A 26,544-nucleotide genomic window follows, 5' to 3' on the forward strand; every position below is an offset into this window, starting at 1 on the left:
CAGAAAAAAAATACAGACAGAAAACATTTATTTTCTTGTCTGTGTTTATTTTTAAATGTAAATAAAAACGGAAATTGGGTTGTTTTTGGAGTAATTCTAAATACTGTCTGCCATGACTGCAAGGCCAACAGCTGTGTAGATTGATAGATAAGGGGGTTAAAAAAGAAATGAATTTTAGTAAAGAGGCTTTAACAGCAGTAGATATGCACAAGGTTGATACTGAAAATCGCATAGTTTCATATAAGTGCATTGATTTATCTTCTGCAGGTGTTTACAGCATTGAAACCTAGTAGTCATTCAAGCATGAGTACATATTTACTGGTTAAATAAATGTGGAAATACACTAATCTCAGCTTCATTTTTCCATAAAGCACAAAATAAATATGGTTAAATGCAGATAAAATTAGCAAACAATAAATATGTATAAATACAGACGGAAATGTCAAAAAAATAAATACCATAAAATCTAAATAACGCTAAAAAGGCGTTTGACTTTTTTTAATTGTGCAATCTGCAAAAGTTTATATAGTACAATTGATTTTTTAGATTGATATAATAATTATAAAATGTACAGAACATAAGGTGTTTTTCTTTGCTCTGGATTTTTCTGCATTTGTAAGCATATTAACAATTTCAAAGAGGCCGGTGATGTAGACAGCATTATATTAATAGGCTGTGCGGCAGATATGTATCTGTAAACACAGCACATGCCTTAAGGGCTGCGCAAAGCCTCGTATTTCTCATCAAAAGAGCCTCGGCCTTGGATCCGTAGCCTGCAGGGCTGCTCTCCCAGCATGCCATGAAATGTCACCTGCGTCTCATATTCGATTGCATTCCTGAAAGGAGAAGAAAGTGTTAAAAATTAGCAAGCGGTTAATCAAGCATGCGAACCTCAAGATATTCTAAATTCAGTTTTTTGTAATCATGATGTAAAAAAAAACAAAATTCTAAATGTTCCTAATCTGAAAGAAACGATATTGTACATATATCAATACGTTGCTTCTATGCCACTGGTGACATAATTGCAACATAAGCAGTGCTTCAGTTAATATCTTTTGGACATTGTAAGGCCACAAAGAAGAACCCATAGGACAGGATGCTGTTGAGCGTTAAAAGTAGGGCTGCACTGAGCGAATGCTTCCGAGTGAAAGGCTCAGTTACGGAAGTGGGCAGGAGGGTGTTCTGTGGTCTGCTTGGGTGAGAGGACTCCTCACCCCCCTAGCCGACAAAGCAGTCGGGAGGGACAACATTGGCGTACAAGTGCTCAAGGGAGTAGCCAGAAAATTTAAATACCCTCCATTTTGAACCAAAGCAAGTGAGAAGGGCCGGCTCTAGGGCGGTGCGATCGGTGCCACCGCACTGGGCGCTGACTTGGGGTGGGGGCGCCATGTTCATCGTTTTAAAAGCACCTGATGCTGCCTACATTGTCCCAGCAATTTTCAGGCATCAATAAAAATGACAACTCTGGTGAATAATGTTCTTCCTGGAGAGAGACCGGAGCTTTGTCTAGTGAAAGTTTTGACCTAGAGGGTTAATATGCCTGCTGCAAAGAACGTGTCCCATTCACAACACAAAGTGCATATAATATAAATAGGTCGATGGGTTACCAGTTTTGTCAGAGATCCTTTAGTTACTGGCAGTTTATATAAGTTAAAATCCTAATATAAGAGCAGTGAGCTATTAACTGCTGTTAAAGAGCTGCATGCAAACGGAAAGGAAAATATTAGAGCTATACATTTTGTGCCCAGTCTTTCGTTGTCCTAATATTGCAAAAAGGGGTTCATTTGCGTAGGAATCAATTCTTATTTAAAAGAAAAAAAAAGCTAACAATGATGTTACAATTTAAATTCTGAATTTGTGCTTTTCCTGTCCAAGGACTCTTAAACTAAACTGCCTACCAGTATGGATTACATGTGACTCCTACTCCTTGTAGGCCTCAGTCTTATGTAACATTTCCTATACACTGATTTACACATGTATGATTGTCACTGTGGAACGTATGTGTGATGTAAAGTTTTCTGGTATGAGTGGGGCTATAAAACTAAATGAATCTAAGAGACATTGGTTATGGAGACTTCAGGGGCACTCTCAAATGATGGTAGTGAGGGGATCCCTGGCGGAGGTGGTCATGGGGCCACCAGTGCTAAAGCCGGTGATGCTCCCTAGAAGAGTTTCTTTGTCTTTTCTATCCAAGCACTTATCCATTCATCCTTTTGCCCTTCCATCTACCTGCTGATATCCACCATTTCACCTTTACATTGTCATCATTCATTCTTTCATTCATCATTCAATCTTTGGCAATTTAATTCATCCTTTGGCCATTCCATCCATCCGTTCACACATCCATCATCTATGCATTGATCCATCCATACATCCACCCACCCTTCATTTGACGAACCCATCGACCAATAACGCCTTTAATCCATTATTTGATCCTTTTGTTCATCCATCTTCTCAGACTTCCATTTGCTCTGCCAACCGTTCACCTATCCATCCATAGATCCTCTCAGGTTTCCATTTACTCTGCCATCCTTTCATCCTATCTACCCTATCAGATTCCTATTCACTCTGCCATCCTTTCATCCCATTCTCCTATCAGATTTCCATCTACTTTGCCATCCTTCCACTTATCTAGCCATCCTCTCAGACCTCCATTTACTCTGCCATCCGTTCAACCACCCACCCACCTATCCATTAATTCCCCCAGTTTTCATTTACTCTGCCTTCCTTTCATCCATCTATTCATTCATTCATCTATCCTCTCAGATTTCCATTTACTCTTCCATGCTTTCACCCACCCATCCTTCCTTTTAGATTTCCATCTACTCTGCCATCCATCCATCTTATTAGATTTCCATTTATTCTGCCATCCTTTCACCCACGGATCCATCCTCTCAGATTTCCATTTAATCATCCATTGTTCACCCATCCATCCTCTCAGATTTCCATTTACTCTGATAGTTTTTTACCCACCCATCTGTCCTCTCACCCACTCATCCAACCATTGTTTCACCCTCCCATCCAACTCCCACGCATCCTCTGACCTACTCATCCTTTCACTCAGCCAATCAGCATTTCACCCACTCATTCTTTCACCCACCCATCCTTTCATGTATTCATCCTTTCCCTCACCATTACTTCCCCACTCATCTACCCATCCTTTCACCCACTCACCATCCATCTTTCCCCACCATCCTTTCACCCACTCCTTCCATCCTTTTACCCACTCATCCTTCCACCCACTCATCAATCTATCCTTTCACCCACTTATCCATCCATCCTTCTTTACAGTTTTTGTTAACCTATCTCTCTTTCTTCCTTATAGCATTAATTATGAGCTGGGGACCCCTGCAAGTGCGCATAGGATTTGATACGGTGGAGAAATATTACCACTCACTACTTTTGTCAAACATTGAAGTACTGAAAATGTCATACATTTTTCTTCAGGGCTGTCTGTAAAACTTATGACTTTTTAGGCAATATCTTTTAAGAGGGTAATGTGGCAGGTGGGTGCAGTGCTACCTAAGATGTATGAATATGTACATGGATTAACTAGTGACACTGAAAAAAGTAAGGTTACAAGCTTCTGGAATGGTAAAGTTGAATTTAAATGACTGAAGGATGAGAAGAAATTAAACATAGTGGACGATTATTGGGCCAAGGAATAGTACTATGTAATAACAGTGGAGGCTGGCGGGGAACAGGGATGGCGAGGCGGGGGAGGGGTGAAAGAAACAAACAAACCCACTTACCTCTTTGGCAGGCCGCATCTCTCCTCTGCTTCCCTACCGACGTCCCAGAACGGAAGCAAGAACTGGAAGCACATACAGGCTCCTTCCATAAGCCAATTACAATGCTGCAATGCAACGTTGTGATTGGTCTGAGTGCCGTGGCTCCGTGCCCAGATGGGGAATGGGAGCCTGGGCATCTTCCCTACCAGGCTGGGTAATGCAGCCTGGTGGGGAACATGCAAAGTGTGCATGACTGTTTGGCTGGCCCAAGATGGCTGACCAAACAGTCATGCACGCTTAGAGTGTGCCCACCACTCCTCCCCCTGTGACCCCAGCTCCTCAGCTTCCAAAAATAAAATGATAATAACTAAGTTATTATAATTTTATTTTGTATTTGTTCACTGCTTTGAAAGCAGTGGGGTGACGCTCCTCTGCCTTAGCAGAGGAGCAGCCCCTGTTTACTAAAAGACATTTGTGGAAGATTTTTGCAGACCAGCGGGTTTGCAAGTTCATCGCTGTGCAAAATGCCCATTTGCATGTGGTTGCAAAAACTCTAAACTCATTCATTTCCACGAGGCATGAGTCTGTTTACGACCCCCTGCGAATGCAGGGATGGAGGCCAGTGAGGGACAGCAGACCTCCATTCTGCATTTGCATTCCCAGAAAAGCAACATTTCTTTTTTATAAAGCAGCCACTGTTTTTCAAAGGAGAAAGGGCTGGCCTTTAAAAATAAAAGGCAACATTCAAAGAATGACAAGGGGGAGGCGTGCAGTGGTCCCTTGGGCCACTGTGTGCTCCATCAATGCCAGTAGTCACCCTTCACAAGGTGAAAACTGTTGCTCAGTGTCAGCTTCCCCTCTAAGAATGAGATATCATCCTCTCAGTTGATGGTATCAGTTCAAAGGTTTACGACAAACTGTGTTTGTAAAGCACTTGTTCTCCTCATTTATCGCAACAACGAATGGGGCATCCCTTTCAAGCTTCCTTAGCTTTGTAATTAGTCACAAAATACACTTAGGGTCAGATGTATGTGCATTGGCTTCGCTAAAAGTGGTCGCAATATGGGACCGACTTTTAGCAAATCCAATAGCATTTTGCAAACCAACCTATGTGCTAGTAGGTTGGTTCACAAAGTACCGAATCACAGTGGGTCGCAATTTGACCTATTTTGTGAATATTCATGAGGTAGGTCGCAAATTGCGTCTGACTACGATTTAATACCATCATAGGGATAGCGCCCTGCTAGAGTGAACACAGACCACCATGTCTGCGATTGCTTTTAAATACGGCAATTGTTTTTACAATGTTGCCCACATTACCTAAAGGAAAAAGGTATGCGTCTATAAAAAAAAAGAAAAAGAGAGAGAGAAAAGTTCGTAAAACAATTTTTTCTTAAGGAGTTAGCAGAGGGCCCATGTACCACTGCCTCCTCCAGAACAAGCACTGGCATAGCCAATAGTTCTCACCTTTGGGACCTTATAATTATTTAGCCATGCAGCACACAATTCTGGGTGCTACAACATCTACTGAATGTGGAAGCTACTAGCCACATTATAGCACTGTAGTGAGAAGTACTTTTTTAAAGTGTTATAGGCTTTTGCTTCAGTTCTATTGACAGCGAAACACATTTCCTTTCAAAAACAATTGAATTTATGAACTGCCAGACGTGAGACGCTTGCTGCACGTTTAAATAGAAAACGTTTTACAATGTAGAGCAAATAGCGCTTTAAACAAGGATTTGATTAATTAGAAAGAACTGTGATTAAGACAGTTAACAATTTATGGGGCAGTCTCATGTTTGCCACTTTATTACCTAAGGGAGAAAGAAAAACACAAGAAGCAAACGGGAGTGGGTCAGGACACAAACAGGTGCCTTCGGAAAGGCTCTGACACTTGATCTCGGACATTGCCTCAACAGCAAATATGACGAGACAAGAGGAAGAGACTAGCAGAAACAAAGAACACGAGCCAAGGTAATTGAGGGAAACTAAAGATTGTGAGTATGTGTGTAAACTATAAATGCCAACAGCTAGGCACATTTTGTTAGATAAGCCAAAAAAACACAATATTCCTAACACGAAAGTTGAGGGAATAGAGTGAATCTGTGTGTTTGTAAACTAAACATGCCATCAGCTGAGCGCATTGTATTTGGAAGGCCAAAACACTCAACATTGCGAATGGACGAGCGAAGGAAATAATAGAAAATAGTGCGCTGAAAATAACAAATGGCCATCAGGAAAAGATGCAGTGGGAGGGGGTGTGGAATGATGTTTGAAGCGCTGCTTGGGTTGAATCTGCAACAGCGTTAAGTGCTATAGACAGGAGTGTTTATATAAAGGAGGAGTACATGCATATCTGCCAATCAGAGTGGGAAAAGCTACAGTAGACGATACAGTGCTGCATAGGTTCAGGATACCGCTAAAGCGCTCCTCCACCCGCTCAAAGACTCAGCTTTTCGCCACACACATGGGTAGGCGGCGATGAGGAGGAGCCAGCTAGAGGCCTGTGGTATAGCGCCGAGTACGGCTGCGAACAGATGTGCTTGACGGGGGTGGTGGCAACTCGACCATGGTGAGTCCAAGACACAACTGATGAGGATGGGCTGGCCTCAAGAAAAAGAAAAAGAGTGCACCGAAAACAACATAAGTAAACAAAAGAGTAGGGGACCATGTAACAGGGGCATTGTCCGTGGGAGGGAACAGCACACCAAAAGGTGGGACAAATAGCATGGTTCACTAATGAAAAGCAGGGAATTTAGAAAGGCACAAGAAGGAACAAATGAAAAGCCATTGGTGTGATGAAAGCTCGTACAGTAGATACAGCATGTCTCGAAGACACAGCAAAGGCACTGCCTAGGCAAGACCTAAAAATGTTTTTGGGTCATCCACAAAGGGGGACCACCAATGGGTACCACCTCCTTTGAGGTGACAGTAAAATATGAATGTTTTGCAGCTGCATTTTAGTCGCAAAAGCTAATAAATACAATGAGGAATCGCTATTTGGAAAGGACGCCCTAAACATGCCCCCACAAAATAGCGATTCCTTCTGATTTCCTTAACCCATCTAGCTATTAGGTAACAAGTTACCACATTTTCTTGTTGCAAACCCTGTGATTTATCGAACTGCATGGTTTAAAAAAGAAAATGCTTTAGTACATCAGGCCCCGGTGCAATGAAGCTCACTCTTTAGCAGACACAATGCTTGTCATTTTGTGAATGAGAGGCTTCTAAATCATAAAAGAATTTAGTCCATCGGGTACTAGGGTGCATAATAGCAAAATAACTGGGTACATTGAAAGCTAGATTTTAATGCAAGAAAAAGCAAACTACATGTAGGAAATGATCTCTAGAGCTGGAGAAATAAAGAATAATGTCTATTTCGAAGCGCAAGGGATACAAATTGCTTTTTAACACATCATTAAGATACATAATTCTTTTAGAAATGTATGGTAGACATCTTAACATTCTAGTATTTGATGAGGGCTAATTCTAGGGATTGGGTAGGACTTTATTGTATGAGAACTTGATAAAAAATAGACTATTGGGCGCAGATCAGGAACGTAACGCAGGGACCTGCAGCCCCTGCGCTGCAATGAGGGACGGGGGGGGGGGCAATCTTTCAGGTGAGCCCACATTCAGCCAGGGTCCATTGACAATTTGTGAGATATGGGCGATTCAGGGGCCCCTCATCACATTCCGCAGGGGACCCCCATCATTTTGCTTTACACTACTGGTGTAGACAAGATAATCTAAACTAGTATTGTGCCTTTTTGACCAGTGCAAAGGGGTATTTGATTAAATCTCTCAAAATATTAGCATTATTTGACACCAAGCTTTTAATCATCTTATAACCATTTACCAGCAAATCAGACACCTAACAAAATTATTTTCAGAGTACCAATTCAGGTCAGATGCTTGGTACATGTCAATAAAGTCTTGTTTTTGTGAGAAGAATATAGTGTTCCATAGATGATGCTGTTAAAATCAGTCTATTCTATGGAATTTGAACTGGTTTTGCGATATTTACTAAACCCGGCAGATCACTGATCAGTGCAAGTTTCCGGTCACGGACCGATAGGTAGCGGAGGGAGGAAACTGATGATGTTATTATTATAATGATTTGCTTAACAAACTGTTATGTAGGATTTTAAGGAAACAAAACAACTGAATTGAAGAATGGTTTTGTGATTTAAAGTCTATTCATGTTTGAAGGAGGTTGAACGCACTTGGGGCTGAAAAACAAATTTGTATAATTTTGGATCATTCCATTCATGTATCTTTCTCCTCAAAGAACCCTTCATGTGTGCAAAATGGGGATGATATTAAAACATTTTAGTCTGCTTTTAGCAAACCCTAAAACTATATAGTAAAAGGTATTCTTAAAATTGTTTAACCAGTAGTTTTTACCGCAGTGGATCATTTCTCCTGGTCCCTCGAACCACTGATTGTTCTCACAGTGAGATTTGTGCTCGCATAACTACTACTCTCATTTTTTGGGGGGGGAAAGTAGTTACTCCCAATTTTAATCATGAAAGAATTCTGGCTTCCAGACATTGAAAAACTTTCTATTCTAAGTATGGAATTTTCTAAACTCCAAGAAAGTTAACTGAACCAATGATCAGAAGCCTACCATCTTAAGAGTTCTCAAATATCATGACAGCTAGTATATGATTCTCCGCATGTGCTACCTGATAACTCCTTAAGGAGACTTTGTGATTGGGGGAGAGGCACCTCTTGTGGCTAAATCAAGGTAGGAGATTTAGAAAGAATGCTTAATTACAACGTGTAGGAATAACATTCAGCCAAGTGCATAAATAGTGAATATGCAGTCCACTAAGGTTCTATACAACCAAGGACCCGTCCATATTAACCACCATCTGAACTTCCACCAACCACCGAGAAGACTATGCTCCACCTCCTCTCACTTGCCCAAACTCCCCACATCTACTGAAGCAGAAATGGAGGATGGGTTTTCTCCCACATAGCAGCAAAAACCTGGAACAGCCTCCCCACGCAACTCCAGTCCATCACCTCACTTCCAGAATTCCAAATGGCCCTCAAGACCTGGCTGTTCGAATATGCCTTCAGGACCTGCAAGCACCTGGATACCTTATCGGGTGCTTAGCCGCACTTTATAAACCTTGATTGATTGAAGCAGTCCAGTATGTGAAGACGAAAAATAAAGATTTGTATCAATGATGAAATGTAACATTAGTGCTATGAATGCCCACTGACTATATGCTTTTAAAATCTCGTTAAAACATTGCACATGGAATCCTTTTAAATGCCTTTGACTGAAAAGGGTTTGCTTTCATTACTTATTTTTCTATTTCAGCCCATCCTCGAATCTAAAGGTCATGGGGCCTTGTCTTGGATGTTCATTGAGCACTATTTTCCTTCATAGAGGATTCATGCTATGCAAGAGGAGATTTCTTCCTTCCATGCTTGCAACACAGTGTTCAGCATGCTGGTTTTAAACAGAACTCGGGCCAATAGCTGCAAGTCATAATTTAAATGAAGCAAAAGAAGATACAATTTTCAACTCAGAGGCTTAGAGTCTCAGTCAAAGGTTAAAAAGGTCTAAACAGCTTTTCCCCAAAATTGTCTCAGTGGGTTGAGGAGAGATACCTTCATGAAGGTGCCATACATACCCTGAAAACTATATTCAACATATTTCTTTGAGATTCCTTGAAGACTCACTAAGAGCTCCTAAAGGAGCCGGAAACTCCCTATCCCCGGGCTTTCTCCAGACGCATTTCTGCACTGTTTGTCATTGGAGTCATCTGCCTGCACATGAGAATGAAGAGCGTTCCATTTGACACCATTTTTCTATCAATGGGCACAATCTGCTTCTAGGCCCATAACTGCAAAATGGCGGCCCACCTAAATACCATTACTGGGGGGTCCGCCTCCGGCTTGCTGTTGCACTAGGTGAAGAAAAACCTCGATCCTCGGAGGAAGCAAAAGATAAACATTGAAAAAGGACCAAAAACAACAACTGAAGGAAGCAAAAGATAAACATTGAAAAAGGACCAAAAACAACAACTGATCTACTGAAACGGAAACAGTACTACTCCTGACCAGCCAGTCAATGGAAAGAGACTCAAGACTATCCGGATGGCTATGATGTCCACTCCAATGAGGTAGCCATCTTGGACTGTCTCCCTCTCTACCTATACAGGTCAGAACCTCAATCTAAAATTTTATTAAAATTTAATTAAATCATCTTTATTTATCTATATCTCAATCCTTACTGCCCCAGCTCCACCCCCAACCCTGCATTCGCCTGCCTCGGCGCTATTACTCTACCTGATCCATCTCCTACTACTCCCTCTGCACAACCCTAAGCAGCCACCCCCACAGCTGCTCAACCACACGCTTTAGCATCCCCCCTCCTTCCCTAGCCCATCACCCCCTCACAGTATCGACCCCCCTGTATGAGCCCATACACACATATCGCCCCATAACGCCCTACCCTAGATTAATAGTTGCCTCGGCGCTACTACGCTACTTGATCCATCTCCTCCTACTCCCTCTGCACAAACCTAAGCCACCACCACAGCTGCTCAACCACCTGCCTTAGCTCCCCCCTCATTCCCAAGCCCATCACCCCTTCACAGTACCGACCCCCCTGTGCGAGCCCATACACACATATCGCCCCATAACGCCCTACCCTAGACTAACAGTGCCTGCCCCACCATGGAGCTCACAGGCACACATACCTACACCATCAACTACCCCCCCAATCTCTCAAAAAAAGCATCCAAACGCTTTTAACATAATATGATAAAACTACACCCGTAAACACCCATCTCTGATCCCTACTTCTCTACAAACAAAGGACATATAACCACGGATGTCATCTTTTACACTAAACGAAGAGCGCAATGGAGGAAATCATTCCTAGATATATTTGCCATCTCCTCCATCAGAAAAACCGCGCATGGTCTCATTATCTATATCTCCCCCTCCCAAAATTTCAAAGCGGCAGCAATCATCACTATATATAATAATGGAACTATTCTCATGCTATCAACAGACCGCAGTCTAAACCTGTTGGATAACATCTTCCCCATTATCAAAGAACTAGTGAGAAAACCCCAAGCCCCGCCCCAGGCTACTCCCACCACCAGCACTCACCCTATCACACCGCCAAACTCTGCCGCTAGCCACACTCCCCTATTACCCAGACCAATATTTACATCCGAGCTCCAAACTACCCCCCCACAACACTTGACGCACACATAAGACACTCCCCCCTCCCTACCACACCGGCATTCACACCCATCACGGACTCACACACCACCACACTGATTTCACGACCATTAGCTACAATTAAGTTCCCCTCCCCACGAGACTCCACCATAAGACACTCCCCTCTTACTATGGCACCAGCACTCACACCCTTAACAGACTCAGCATCCTCCCCGGGAACGAATATTTCGCCCCCAGTGTCATCACCACCCCGTGCAAACCCACCAATCCCACGACCACATCACCACCTCATACCTCTACACCCCCTACAGCCACTCCGCTTTCCAGCCCACCATGCCCGGATCTGGAGAGGGAACTAGTTAGGACGTCTCATAATAACCTTGAAGGTGAGCCTCCCTCTAACCAACCTCGGGATGCAAACACACCTCCCACACCCATAATAACATCCACCGATCTTGCTCCCACCTCCACCCTCACCCTACCCTAGACGTGAAGAGATCATACTCTCTTAACGGCAAATCAAAGAAGAAATGCAAGCGTTATCTGACGTTCTTCTGAGTCAACCCTGCCTGGAACAACAGATTTGCACGACAGACTAAATCAAACTCTCACCTGACCCACTCAGTAGTTACGTCAACATTTTCGGCCCCAAGATGGAAATCAGTTCCTTTTCACAGTAAATCAACTCGCCCAATCCACAGGACTAATCCGCTATCAGAGAAAGATTTACTCTCTCTACTACAGTCCTATGAACCCTCACACCGGAATTACAACACTATGACTACAGATTACACTCCCAAAATGGCCCTAATCCCAATCATTCCCCCCAACGCGCACAGGCCCACTAAACACAACCCCAGAGGCATTATCGAAAACAACCTTAGACAAGTTCCCCTCATTCAGGAACCCAGCACATCCCATCTCAGGCCCCATCTTAAGTGTATACTACTAAACTGTAGATCGGCCTCAAGACACACAGCTGACATAGCTGACCTCATTCTCACACAAGAACCGGAGTTACTAATTTAAACCGAAACCTGGCTAAAGGAATCATCTACACCCATCATTGACATACTAGTACCCCCAAACTATGAGATCATCAGGCATAGAACGGATAAGACAGGGGGGGTATTGCCTGCATACATCGGAACAATATCTCAGTAAACAGATCCATATCCCCTGTATTCCCTTCTTGTGAATACATTTGCCTTGACATCACCAGCAATGGCAAACCAATATACTTTTTACACACCTTCTATCATCCACCAGGTGACAACCTCACCTTTACCGAACAATTTATGGACATAGTCTCTACTAATGCTGGACATCATAACACCTAGATATTTCTCGGAGACTTCACCCTCCACTGGAATGATCCCAATGATGCAGTTGTCAATAGTCTCAAAAACTTCCTTGCGGACCTCGACCCCACCCAAATTGTGAACAGCTCGACACACGATAAAGGATCCATCCTTGATTTAGTAATCGCTAAAGTTGATTCCACCCAGCTAGACACGATCCTCCCATGTGAATGGTCAGATCATCATATTATCACCTTCTTCATCAATGAAACAGTGACACTTAACTTGGGTCAGCCCACAAGGCCTAAAGTATGGAAGAGGGACCTGAAAAACATTGACCGTAACACAATCACAACTTCCAGCTACAACTTACTTCTTCCCCCCGTGGGTATATCCGATGTTCATGATCTCACCAACCACTACTTCAATTCCATGAACATGATACTAAATGAGGTAGCCCCCCTTCAATTAAAGAGAGTCTCCACAAAAGACTCTAAGCCATGGTACGATGGAAGACTCAACGAGGACAGACGATCCCTAAGAGTATCTGAACGCAGATGGAGATCAGCTCCATTCGCCGCTCACCTCAAGGCACTAAGAAAGAAAAGAAACACATACTACAGAAAGATCAAGCGCACTAAAGCAGACTTCTTTAGCCACCAATTAGACCAGGCAAAAAAACGTCCCCAAAAACTTTTTGAGTTAATCAAAACTCAATCTAAGGATGCACCTCACCGGCCCCAAGATAAATTAGGCCCACGACCCAACGGTGAAGAATTTGCTTACTCTTCTCTCAGAAGACCAATACCATAAAGAAGGACCTTCTCAACGATCTAATCACACACTCTGTTGCACACATGAACCCCTCACCATCCCTTCTAAATTCCCCACACCGAATCTCATCAAAGTTCGATCTAAAAAACAATGCAGCTTGGTCATCATTCAATTCCTATAATGAAGAATCTATTCTCAAAATGCTGACTGCCTTAAATCCTGCCAATCACTTTGTGGACCCTCTCCCAGCAAACCTTGTAAAAGACTTCACCTCAATGTTGCTACCTCTCTGGACCGAGATCATAAATAACTCTTTATGCCAAGGATGCATCCCTGACACCCTCAAGGCCGGGCAGGTATCCCCCATTCTAAAGAAACCTATAGCTGACATTGCAGACTTAAACAATTACCGTCCTATATCCAACATCCCTACCCTAGCCAGACTCTTAGAAAAGTGTGTATACCTCCAGCTGCTAAGACATAATGAACCGTTTAACCTACTCAACAAATTCCAATCAGGTTTCTGTGCATGTCACAGCACTAAATCGGCCATGACCCACATAATTGACGATGCCCTACAAATCCTAGATCAGAACGGTACCTGCTTACTCATCTTGCTAGACTTTTTCTCGGCCTTTGACACTGTCAAACACGATAATCTAATTGACCTTCTGAAACACAGAATGGGATTAGGTGGATCAGTTCTAAGTTTGTTTACTTCGTTCCTCCAAAACAGATCACAACGATTCAAGGTCAATCACTCCCTGTCCAAACCTGTCCCAGTCACTTTAGGAGTCCCACAAGGATCTGCATTATCTCCGACATTGTTCAATCCTTTCATGGAATCCCTCACTGAAATTCTCTAGTCGTCCAACGTGCAATATCACATGTACGCGGACGACACACAACTATACCTTAAGATCCATACCCTTGAACCCTTTAAGACATCAAATCTCTCAACACTATTCTCGGAAAAACTCAGACATGGCTGGCAGAAAATCATCTAAAACGGAATGCCCTCAAAACCGAATTCCTCCTCATCGCTCCCCCTGCCCAAGTACCCATAATGCAAGACTGGATCAAACACCTTACTGCTCTCAACTGCCAACTCCTCATCGTTGATTCAGCAAAATCGTTGGGAATATCACTGGACAGAAACCTCAATATGCAAAAACATATCAGCAACGCAACAAAAGGAGCAAACTTTTAGATAAACACATTGAGAAAACTGAAACCTTTCCTGCCGGATAAGGACTTCAAGCTGGCAGTACAAGCTCTAGTCATCCCAAGAGTGGATTACGGAAGTGTCTCTCTCTGCGGCCTGCCCAGAGCGGCACCAGCCCCGCTAAGAGCCTCAATCAATGCCGCAGCGAGGCTCATCACTGGCTCCAAAAGAAGTTCCCACATATCCCGACCTAAAATCCCTTAATTTGCTACCTTTTGAAGCCAGAATTCATTTGAAAATAGCATGTATGACACATAAAGCCATTCATCACAATACACCCAGCTATCTGGCTCAGAAACTGGTGCCCTCTTGTGGTGTCAGATCCTCAAGAAGTGCTAACAACCTTCTACTGAAACCACAAAGATTCAACATGAAAAAAACATATAACCGAACATTTTCAGGGATGGAGCCCAGATTTTGGAATGCCCTACCCACAGAAACCAGACATAATCCATCTACTGCATTTTTAAAAAACAGAAGTGAAATCGCTCCTCATGGCTAAATTCACTTGAGCAGGGGCTACTATCATTTTGCGACCAAGCGTATCATCTACGTGGAACTTTATAATGTCCACTGCCCAGCCAGGTATGACAGATATTGTATCTATTTTATGCTTGATATACAGTGAACGCCTTGTTTTGTATCATATACCTTGTATCAATGATAGGATGATTACACTACCATTGTCTATCAGCAAACTTTATGCTATTTACCTTGTTTTTATATAACTAAGACCATTACCTTGTAAAGCGCTCTGATACCCACCAGGGTTTGGCTCGCGCTGTATAAAACTCTCAAAATAAATAAAATAAATAAATTGTCATCACCCTTCTTGCTGGTTTGAAATAACTCACACCAACCTGGTCAGAATTACTGGGAAGCAAAAACACTAGCAAAATACCATTATCCAATCCTGTATTTTTTCCCCCTGAGTTTTACCTCCTGTCAGAAAGGGGAACAATCTGTGGTTGTGGTTTCACATCATGTTAAAACTGCATACTTCCTCAGTTCCCTGCAAGAGCCTAAAGGATTTGCTCCGGGATATGCTACATGTAAACAAGTACTTTGTGCCCAACTCAGAATTTGAAACAGAGTGCACACATTGTTTGAGGCCAATTTCAAATTTTCCACAGTTCTAGGAAGGAGGATGTTAGTATACTGTATGATGTGGCCTTAATAAAGGGTATGAACAGCCCCCTTTTGAAACCTCAGCACTTGGAATGTCTCAGGTTGGCCTTGGTTACCAGGCAAACTCTAAATTTCATCCATTCTTTTTCTTGTTCAACAAGAGACAGGTCTCCAAAGGATGCTATTCTCCTCATCTGGTTGAAATGTCACCTCCCATTGAAGACATTCAAAGTAATCTAGAAATCTACCACAGTCAAGACAGTGCAATCACTCGAATAGCCATTGGGTTGCCACAACGGTCTGGCGCATGACCACAGTATCCCAGAGAAGGGACAGGGTCATTGACTTACCCAGGAGATTAAACTCCTGTCTCAGAGGATAGTTAGATTCACCAATACTCAGTTTTAGTTATGAATATAAAGGTAGGATTCCTGAAAAACATAATTTGTTATCACAAAATATCTAGTTAAATGCAATGATCAATTACAAATGGTAACATGTTACCTTGCGGTAAACGTGATCAATAATGCTTCTTTGCTAGCTGAAAGGTGGGTCACATGTGCTTCAAGCATTCCACGAGTAGGGCAGATGCTAAATGTTTTCTTCTCATTGTGTCTTTCTTGTTCATCTAAAGCAAAGTAGAATAAAATGCCATTAGTAATTCATTGACAGCTAATCTGTGAGTCTAACAATTTTCCTAGTATCAATATAGAAAAAAAGTGAAAGGCAAAATAATGAAATACAATCTTTGCTTGCCATTTTATTTTGTGGAGCTAAAAGTGTCTTAAGTTGATGGGAATTGCAAAATACTTCTTTTACAGGTGAATAATTTGAATGTATGCTGGTGGAAAAAGGTGACTGGCACTATAAACATTAAAAAGGGCAACTTTTGAGGTGGAGTGGATGGATTTGAGTTAGAAAATACATCTTCCTCAAATTCTAGCCAAGATGGCAGCGTAGGGACAATGCCTCCATGCCAAACAAGTTATTTAACTTCGGAAACGCTATTTCTAGTAGAGACTCTATTTAACCGTAGGTTCCTCACCATATGAGTTTCCACTGGTGAAAGGCTTGAGCCAGGATCTTTTGTAGCAATTCCCTTGTGCATAAATAGGCGGCATTGTGAGGCTTCTCATCAGTCTGTACGGCCCCAGACATGACATCAGGGCCCCTATATATGCATCACCTCTGCGTGCTGAGGTCAGTTTCTTTCTGATCTCTCTCCACGCAGATGGACAAGAAGCCGTTGAATGAGAATATGGCAATATGTAGACTTTCAGGTTGGAATCTTTTTAATTGACTAAAAAGGTCCTTTCCAGAGAATGGTGAGCAGGGCTGACCGGTGAGGAATCTGCGGTTAGATACAGTCTCTACCAGAAAAGGCATTACCGAAGACATGTAACTTATTCATCTGAGAGAGACTTCTAACTGCAGATTCCTCACCTTGTGAATAGATACCAAAGCAGTACTGTCCTAGGTGGTGGGTCATACCAGGAAATCCTGCAGGACAGATTGGCCGAAATGCCCATCCCGCCAGACCTGGCTATACAGGCAGTGGTGCTTCATGAACTTGTGGAGGGACGTCCATGTGACAGCCTGAATAATGTCCAAGACTGCCACACCACATTCCAGCACAGCGGCTGTAGCCTTTGTTCTGGCTGAATGCGGTTACAAGCCTTCTGGGGGCTGCTCTTTGGCTAGTCTGCAGGCAGCAGATCTTTATTCAGAGTACAATCCACCAGCAGATGGTCCTATTCTGTACTGCTTTTCCTTTCTTGGACCCACACAAACCGAAAAAAAAGTTGCCCGTCTTGCCAGTACCCTATTGCTTGATCTACATAGAAGCTGAGCGCTTTTTTAGAGTTGAAGCAAGAAAGATGTGCTTCCTCCTTAGAGGGGTGAGGTGGAGCATAGAAAGCTGGTAAGTTGATGGATTGCATTATGTGGTGAGGCATGACTACTTTGTGCAGGAATTATGCTTTTGTCCGGAGAACCAATTTATCTGGGAAGAAGTGCGTCTCGACCCCATCATCTCCGCAAGCTCCCAAGTCTCCTTCAGCCACACCATCGAACTCCACTGGACCGACCATCGCGGCATCCACTTCACCTTCCTGAAGCTCACCACGCACCACGGCACTCAACAGATCCCCCGCCGCAGCTGGAGCAAAATCACCGAAGACCAGCTGAACACTGCCCTCGCCTGAAATCCACCCGCCGACTCCCCCGACCCCGATGCCGCTGCCAGCAACCTCAGGCGTTGGATCGACGACTGCGCCAACACTCTCACCCCGATCAAGATACCCTCCAACAGACGAGCAAACAAGAATGCCAGCTGGTTCTCCGCGGACCTCCAGACCTCCAAACAAACCTGCCGAAAACTAGAGAAGAAATGGCACCGCGAAAAGACACCGGAGAACCACGCAGCCCACAAGAATGCCATGCGCCAACACCATCACCTCATCAGAACCGCCAAAGGGACCTCCTTCAAGGACCGCCTCGACAACAACGCACACAACAGCAAAGAGCTCTTTAACATCGTGAAGGAACTCTCCAACCCCAGCTCCAACACCAACGACATCCCACTATCGCAAGACTTGTGCAACTCCCTTGCCACCTTTGTCCATCGCAAGATCGCAGACATCCACGACAGCTTCGACAACCAGACCACCACGACAGCCAACGACACCACAGACCCCACGGCCACCACCCACAGCGACCCCCTGCTCACCTGGACTAACATAAACGAAGACGACACCATCAAAATCATGAACACCATCCACTCCGGCTCCCCGTCTGACCCGTGCCCACACCACATCTTCAACAAAGCCAGCGCCACCATCGCACCCTATCTCCACAAGGCCATCAACATCTCCTTCGAGATCGCGACCTTCCCGGAGAGCTGGAAGCACGCCGAGATCAACGCCTTGCTCAAGAAACCCAAGGCATATCCAAGGGACCTCAAGAACTTCCGGCCCATCTCCCTGCTCCCGTTCCCAGCGAAGGTCATCGAGAAAACCGTCAACAAACAGTTGACCCACTACCTTGAGGAGAAAAACATCCTGGACCCATCGCAGTCTGGGTTCCACAGCAACCACACACCGAAACTGCCCTCATCACCGCCACCGATGACATCAGGGCCCTGCTGGACAATGGCGAAACCGCGGCCCTCATCCTCCTGGACCTATCAGCTACCTTCGACATGGTCTGCCACCGCATCCTACGCACACGCCTCCACAACGCAGAGATCCGAGGCAAGGCTCTGGATTGGACCACCTCCTTCCTCTGCAGCAGAACCCAGAGTGTCCGCCTCCCCACTTTCCGTTCCGAAGCCTTCAAGATCATCTGCGACGTACCTCAAGGATCATCCCTCAGCCTGACATTGTTCAACATCTACATGGCCCGCTCTCCCACGTCGCCAGACTGCACAACCTCAACATCATCTCCTACGCCGACGACACACAGCTGATCCTCTCCCTCACCAAGGACCCCCTCACCGCCAAAACCAACCTCCACAAAGGAATGAATGCTGTCGCCGAATGGATGAAGAACAGCGATCTTAAGCTGAACTCGGACTAGACGGAGGTCCTCATCGTTAGCTCCACCACCTCAGCCTGGGACGACTCCTGGTGGCCGACCGCCCTTGGAGCAGCACCGACACCCACCGACCATGCAAGCAACCTGGGGTTCATCCTCGACTCAACGCTCTCCATGACCAAGCAAGTCAACGCTGTCTCATCCTCCTGCTTCACACCCTCCGCATGCTCTGCAAGATCTGCAGGTGGATCCCCACTGACACAAGAACGGTCACCCAGGCCCTCGTCTGCAGCAGGCTGGACTATGGAAACGCCCTCTATGAGGGAGCCCCGGCCAAACTGCTGAAACGACTGCAACGCATACAGAACGCCTCTGCCCGCATCATCCTCGACATCCCTCGACACAGCCAAATCACACCCCACCTGAGAGACCTGCACTGGCTGCCCGTCAACAAGAGGATCACCTTCAAGCTCCTCACCCACGCACACAAGGCAATCCACGACACCGGACCAGCATACCCGAACAGCGACCTCCGGCGTCAGATCGTTCTCCTACCTCGCCACCAAGACCTGGAACACCCTCCCCATCCTCCTACGGCAGACCCAAGACCTACTAACCTTCAGGAGGCTACTCAAGACCTGGCTATTCGAGCAGTAGCAGCACCCCCCCCCTCCCCCCCCTCCCCAGCGCCTTGAGACCCTCACGGGAGAGTAGTGCGCTCTACAAATTCCAGATTGATTGATTGATTGATTGATTGGTGGGACTTTGGCCAACGCCTGAAGTTTATTCACTCGCTTAGTCAATGTTTTGTCGATGAAGAATTGTGTTTTGATGGTAATTAGGCAGAGAGGACAGCTGTGCATTGGTTTGAAAGGTGTGCACATCAAGTAAGGGTAAAGCACATCAGTGAAGGGAGCTGCAGAATCCCAAATGGTGTTGACGGGATCAGCCCCTTCAAAATACACATCATTACAGGTGACTTGAAGAGGGATGTCTGATCAGGTAAACATAACAATGCCGAAAGGGCTGATAGGTAACCTTTAATTGTTGTCATAGGAAGGCCTTGCTGAGCTAAAGAAAGCCAAAATAGGTAAACATCTGATAACTGTGCATTCACGGGTTGTATGTGTTGAGAGGAACACCACACTGCCAATTTCTCCCAGTGTCCTGAGTAAATAGATTTGGTAGATGGCTGCCTGGCTGCTAAGATGACACCAACCACTTCAAGAGGAAGGTCAAAAAATGTGAACTGCCACTGCTCAATCTCTATGCACTGGGGTGGTGTAGGTTGTGCAGGCTTGAATGCTTCTACACAAGGTTCTCTCGAAGGGGCAGCTGAATTGGAAGATACGTGCTCATGGCAAGAAGTTCTTGGCACCACACCCTCCTCTCCCTGTCTGAAGTCACCAGGATAACTTGAACTGGGTCTTTCCTGATATTTTTCAGCACTCTGGGAAGAAGGGGGGGTGGTAAAAGGTGTATAAGAGCCCCAATTCCCAATGCTGAAAGAAGGCATCCTCCAATATGCAAATCTTTTGACACTACACATTCTCTGTGGTGGTGAATAGAATAAACGAGGGTTCTTCCAATTCTAGGAATATGCTCTGTGCTACCTCTGAGTGTAACTGCCATTCGTGATCCACTGGAAGCCATTGGCTGAGTGTGTTCACCTGGGCATATAAAGATTCTGCCAGGTGCTGGACAATCAGGGAGACACCCTGAAAGTTCAACCACTTTCAGGGGCACAGGGCCTCCTGGCACAGGACCCACGACCCCATTTCACTCTGTTCTTGCAATACCACATTGTGGTTGTTTGTCTGTGAGACCGAGAGTACTTGCAACTGACGTCATCGCTATGGAGAACGCAGTCTACAGTATTAGTAACCTGAAAGGACAGTTGTGCTCTGGCTCAAATGAAGTGTATTCAAGCATGTGAGAACCGGATTGAGGCCCCACTGGGGTATCACAATAGGTTTTGGCAGGAACATATTGGTCAGCCTGTTTATAAAATGCATAACAACAGGTGATTTTAACAGAGATGGCTTATCAGACAAATGAAAAAAAAAGGAAAAAAGGAAAATAATGCTGACAAATAACCTTTAACTGTTACCTCAGCAAGGCCTCACTGGGCTAGTGATAAGGGTAAAAGTAGGGCGTCAGACAACAGGGCTTGTAAGGGTTTGATATGTCAGGAAGAACACCAAACAACAAACTTCTCTCACTGTCCCACATAGATGTTCTTAGTAGAGGGATGCCTGGCTGACAGAATAACATTTACTGCATGGAGGTGTAAGCTTTGCAGGCTTATTTGCAGTACTTGTCCCTTCTGTTGCGACAGGAAGTCCTCCCAAAAAGGAAACCAGATCTGAGATCAGATGCTCATGGCCAAAAGTGCTGGGTACCACACTCTTGTGACTCAATCCGCAGCCACTAGAATGACTTGGGCCTTGTCATTCCTGAACTTCTTCAGAACTTGGGCAGGAGAGATAAAGATGGGAAGATGTACAGGAGTCTCAATCTCCACCCGAAGCAAAAGGTGTCTCCAAAAGAGAACTGCCTTGGGAACTTCAATAAGCAACCGTTTGGACACTGTTCGCTCTTGGTAGGGGAAAACAGATCGAGCTAGAGTTCTTCCCACTGCTGGAAAACGCCCTGTACCACCTCTGAGTCTATTCCCCATTTACGATCCACTATGCAACGCTGGTTGAGTTCAGCCTATGCTGGCATTTAAAGATCCTGCCAGGTGTTATATGACCAGGAAGATGCCCTGATGGCTCTGCCTGTACCAGAGGTGCAGTGCCTCCCGGAATAGGACCCAGGACACCAGTACAACCTGCTTGTTGCTGTACCACATAGTGGTGTTGTCTGTGAGCACCTGCACCTGTTCCCCCTTGATGGATAGGAGGAAGGCTTTTAGTGCCAAGTGAATTGCTTGAAACTAAAACAAGTTGATGTTGAGGCAAAGTCTAAGAGTCCTCCGATCTTCACCTCTCCCAGATGAACTCCAAAACCGAGTGTTGGACTTGGCCTTTTTTGCAGGGTCATCCCTGAACTTTTTGCCTTCCTCCTATATTTTTTCTGACCTGTTGTTGGCTGTTTTATGACTCTGGGCACTTTACCACTGCTGATCAGTGCTAAAGTGCATATGCTCTCCCTATTGCAAATTAATGTATGATTTGTGATTCCATGATTGGTTGGTTTGGTTTACCTGTCAGACCCTAGTACAGTGCACCAGAAGTGCCCAGGGCTTGTAAATCCAAATATTGCTGATGGGCTTGCAGCACTGGTTGTGCCACCCACAGAAGCAGCCTGTTAAAGTGTGTCTAAGGTCTGCCATTGCAGAGCCTGCGTGCAGTCTGGTACTGTCATGCTGACTGGGCAAGTGCACCCACTTGCCAGTCCCTAAACCTTCCCTTTTCTTCATATCAGACACCCCTAAGGTAGGCCCAAGGGCAGGGTGCATTATAAGGATAAGGTAGGACATGCCCTGGTGTGTGTGGCATGTTCTAATAGTGAATTACAGCCATTTTCGTTTTTCACTATTAAAAGGCTACCTGTTCTCCATAGACCAGAATGGGCAGTTTGGTTATTACATCTTATAATCCTAACTGACTCAGGGAACATGGTAGAAATTCGAATTTAGTATGCCTGAACTGAAAATGATAAAATACATCTTTTAATGAAGTTGGTTTTAACATTCAGGGCCTCATGTAGGTAAATAAATTTTACCGGTTCATAAATACCGAGCCGTACCGAATCGGTAAATTAGAACCGGTAAGTTATATGTAGGTAAAAATTCGGTAACAGTTACCGATTCGGTAACATTCGGTAAATACGAATCGGAATTCACCGAATCGGTAAATACCGAGGTGGTATCCACCGAATCGGTAAATACCGAGGTGGTATCCACCGAATCGGTAAATACCGAGGTGGTATTTAGCGATTCGGAAAATACCGAGGACACTACCACCTACCCTTAACTAAGTAGCCAATATCATAATCATGTCATTATAGAAGGTCACTCAGGCTTGAATAGGGGACCCCATACCTCAAAGATCAGCTTAGTGAAATCACATCACAGGAGCATCAGGAGTCTCCTCGCAGGAAGGCTCGTCTACGGTCTGAATAATAAACATGACGTCTGAGATATGAAAAGCACCAACTGTCAGGTATGTGCAGCTGCGCGTGTGCCATGGCTAAATCGTGGGTCGAACAACCTAGAGTGGAAAACATGCATTGTGTAAAATTCCAGACTGTGTGTCACAGCATGTACAGACCAAGGTCGCTGCGCAGAGCTTGGGATGGGAACAACAGAATGCACTCGTCAGAAGGAAGTCTCGAGTCAGCAGTTTATTCAAGAAAGAACATGGAAACGCAGTGTCGTGTGCAAAGACACAAATATGGCTACATAACATTCAACGTGGTAATGCCAACTGAACAATGCATGTACGTATTCAGGGAGAACTCACTACACGCCCCCTTGAGCGAAGCAATATGTAATAGGCAAGAAAAGAGAGAACGCAGAGTTCAGTTTCGTCAGAGCAGAACAGGGCGTAACCAATGCAGCGCCAAAGTCCTACAGTCCAATTAATTGCAGCATACAATTCCAAAACACACTATGCAAGTATAGTAAAAAACTCAAGCAGACCATCAGGAAGAGAAAAACGAGAATTAAAAGAAATAAATGTTGCGCCAGGGTGCTGTCCAGTAGCACAGGCGCAATGGACGACAATCCAGTTAATCCATGAATGTATAGGCAGCATATGTGGCCACGGCTTCCAACAAGCAATCTTTGTCAGGGCCACTAAAAGTCTCAGCCATCCAATTGAGTAAAGAAAAGGAACATACGTGTTCTCCAACCAACGGAGCCTCTAGCACAATCAGAGGGCACCCGGAATGTTCCTCCAAATAGCTCATGGACAAGAAGTCGTAGGCTGCCGCTGAGATGTCCCAATTACCCAGGATACCATGCGCCGCTCCACACGCCATGATCCGGACACCAGAACAGGACAACTCGTGAGACACTAAGGGCCGCATCAGTCGATCGAAATCCGGCACCGGAGACACCATGTTGGTCAAGCACAAATCCAGAGGCCATTCAAAGGGACAATCCAGGCAGTGTAATACAGGTTGTACGCAGGTGAAGTAGGAATACCTGAAGGATAATCCATAAGCCAGGCTCAAAGTCGCCAATGGCAAAGTACCATAGAAGTCAAGCATCCTATCACGAAGAAGATGCAGACGGGACAGGTGCTCGTGTGGCACAGAAGGAGCAGCCATTCCGTAGTATGAAAAGTAAAAGCAGCACACCTGCCACCAGCGCCAGAAGCAGCGGAACACCTCCAAAGATGCTCGAGAACAGTGAATGAACAAATGCCGGAATTACACCAAAAATTGTTTGGAAAGAGGTCACGAGACCCGAGCCCCACATGTTAGAAAAAATTGAGCCAGGCCGGTCGTGGACGAGGCATTGATAATACTTTGGATCAAAGAGCCGAAATGCAGGGGGAGGTCAGTATTCAGAGGCGCCTGTTCCTCAGTGCGCGTAGTAGCAACGTGAAGGACAAATATTTCACGAGAGGAAGTCAAAGGCACCTCTTTGTGGGACAATGGCGCTCTATTCAGCTCAACTTGTTGGACTCTGCTTTCAAGGTTGGAATCGAAGGCCAGATGGAAACATCCCGCCGCCCATGCGGGGGTGGAAAAAGAACAGTATTGCAGCAGACAACTTCATGCGAGACAGTTATGTACGGGATTACCACTCACATCCCGCAGCAAACTTCATTAATCATTATTAAATGAATACCGTTTGCAAGCACAGTGAAAGAAGGTGTAATCACAGGCACTGGGATACCTCGTAGGACGCACGCCAAAATCGGGGCTTGTACATTGCATGCGCCGTGTACTTGCATGTGCCTATTGTCTCATGTATGAATCCTAGAAGTGAGAGTGCTAGAGCTAATATCTATAACGGCATAGGCCTTCTCCATGTTTGCTTGGTCAATAGCTCTCAGTCTGGAAGCCGCCTCACTGTGCGACAACTTGCAGACCTCGTTGTAAATAGCATACGCGCACCTTTTGGTTCTGCCACCCACGGGACCATTCACATTATCATTCCATTCGGTATGCACATTGATGGAGTGGGTGGACTTCCTGATCCTGTAGATGTGCTCTGTGTCAGCTGGTGGACAGAGTGGGATGTGTGTCCCATCAATGCAGCCAATATAATGGGGGAAGAAATTCCTGAAGGAACGGGACAGGCAACTCTGGGATACACCACCCACCGCAGCTGTCACCACCTGAGAAATGCCGGATGCCAGCAGATGTGGGCTGCAGAGCACCTGCACATGTGGGGGTATGGCGTGCGCCCTTCTTATTGGCTGGTCCAGGAGTGGGTGCGGGTCCCTGATTGAGTCCATGATGGTTTCGGGGTGTAGCCTGTACCTCTCATGTATCTCTGCATCAGTCAGCTGGAATAGTGTGATGCGCTGTCTGTGGATGCGTTCCTTCCGTCGCCAAACCCTCAGTCCTGCTGCCTGTAGACGTAGGCGCATTGCAATGACGTACATAGCTGCCAGGGTGTCCACGCTGTTGCATTTTGGGATTGCTTAGCTGCACTGTTGTTGGTTACCACCTGCTTTCAATCCGTGTTAATTACCGACTCTTATTTACCGATTTTCTTGGATTTCTTAATTACCGAGTGCTCCTACATGTCATTTTAACTTTTTACCACTTCATATTTACCACTTCATATTTACCGATTCGTTAATTATGTATTCGGTGAATATGAATCGGTATTTTAGCATTCGGTAACTATGAATCGGTATTTACCGCCTCATATTTACCGAAAAGTGGTTTTTGGACTCCTACATCTCACTTGTCTGAATACCGGTCGGTAACGGCATATTTACCGAAAATCGGCCGTTACCGACCGGTATTTCGCTACCTACATGAGGCCCTCAGTGTTTGAAAATGCCACTTTTAGAAAGTAGGTATTTTCTTTTCTAACCATTCAAACCTGCCTCTGCTAGGCTGTGTATTCCCTGTCTGGAGTTTAAGTGACAGGGCTGGGGAATTCCAGGAGAGAGGGTGAGGTGTCCCAGTGGTGAATAGAGAGATCTGCATCTAGATGGGTGGGAGGAGTTACACCTGGGACCTGAATAGGACTGTGCCTTCCCTCCACAATGCTGGCTCCACCTCCTGTGGTGCGTTTGATGTCTCTGCCCTGCACTCTGAAAAGAAAGAAGGAGTCAGGTAAACAAAGTGCTCCAGGACTGACAAGAACCAGTTTGAACAAGGCAAAGGTCCCTCTGCCCTCAGAGGACAAAGGATTTTGGAGTATAAGTATTGGGACCCTAATCCCAAGAATTTAGATCACTTTGGGAAACAAGAAGAAACTCTGCTGGGGAGAGGAACCAAGAAGAAACTGAGGAGAGACTATCCCTGAAACTGGGGGATTGGCCTGCAGTGGTTGCCTTACTGCCAAAAAGAGGAGAAAGGAACTTTGTGTGTACTTTTGCTCAACTTGTGAAGGATCTCCAAGGGCCTGGAAAAGAGCTTTCCTCCTGCTGAAGTCTCAGGAACAACAGAATTCAACCCCCAGCTCCCCAGAGTTCTTTGGAAGTGCCTGCTGCTG

General features: G+C 45.1%; 1 protein-coding gene across 1 annotated transcript in view; it reads right to left on the minus strand.

The window, feature by feature from the left end:
- Window positions 1-455: 455 nt before the first annotated feature.
- The window catches only part of DLEC1 (DLEC1 cilia and flagella associated protein), a 576,582-nt gene continuing 550,493 nt past the window's right edge, over window positions 456-26,544 (minus strand). The window contains exons 38-39 of the mRNA XM_085628869.1: window positions 15,879-16,002; window positions 456-836 (exon numbers count right to left, since the gene is read on the minus strand). Of these exons, the coding sequence (XP_085484995.1) occupies window positions 713-836; window positions 15,879-16,002 (248 nt within the window). The 3' untranslated portion in view covers window positions 456-712. The remainder of the gene's footprint in view (window positions 837-15,878; window positions 16,003-26,544) is intronic.

The sequence above is a fragment of the Triturus cristatus genome, chromosome 10, assembly GCF_964204655.1.
Source record: "Triturus cristatus chromosome 10, aTriCri1.1, whole genome shotgun sequence".
In the NCBI taxonomy this organism is placed as follows: domain Eukaryota; kingdom Metazoa; phylum Chordata; class Amphibia; order Caudata; family Salamandridae; genus Triturus; species Triturus cristatus.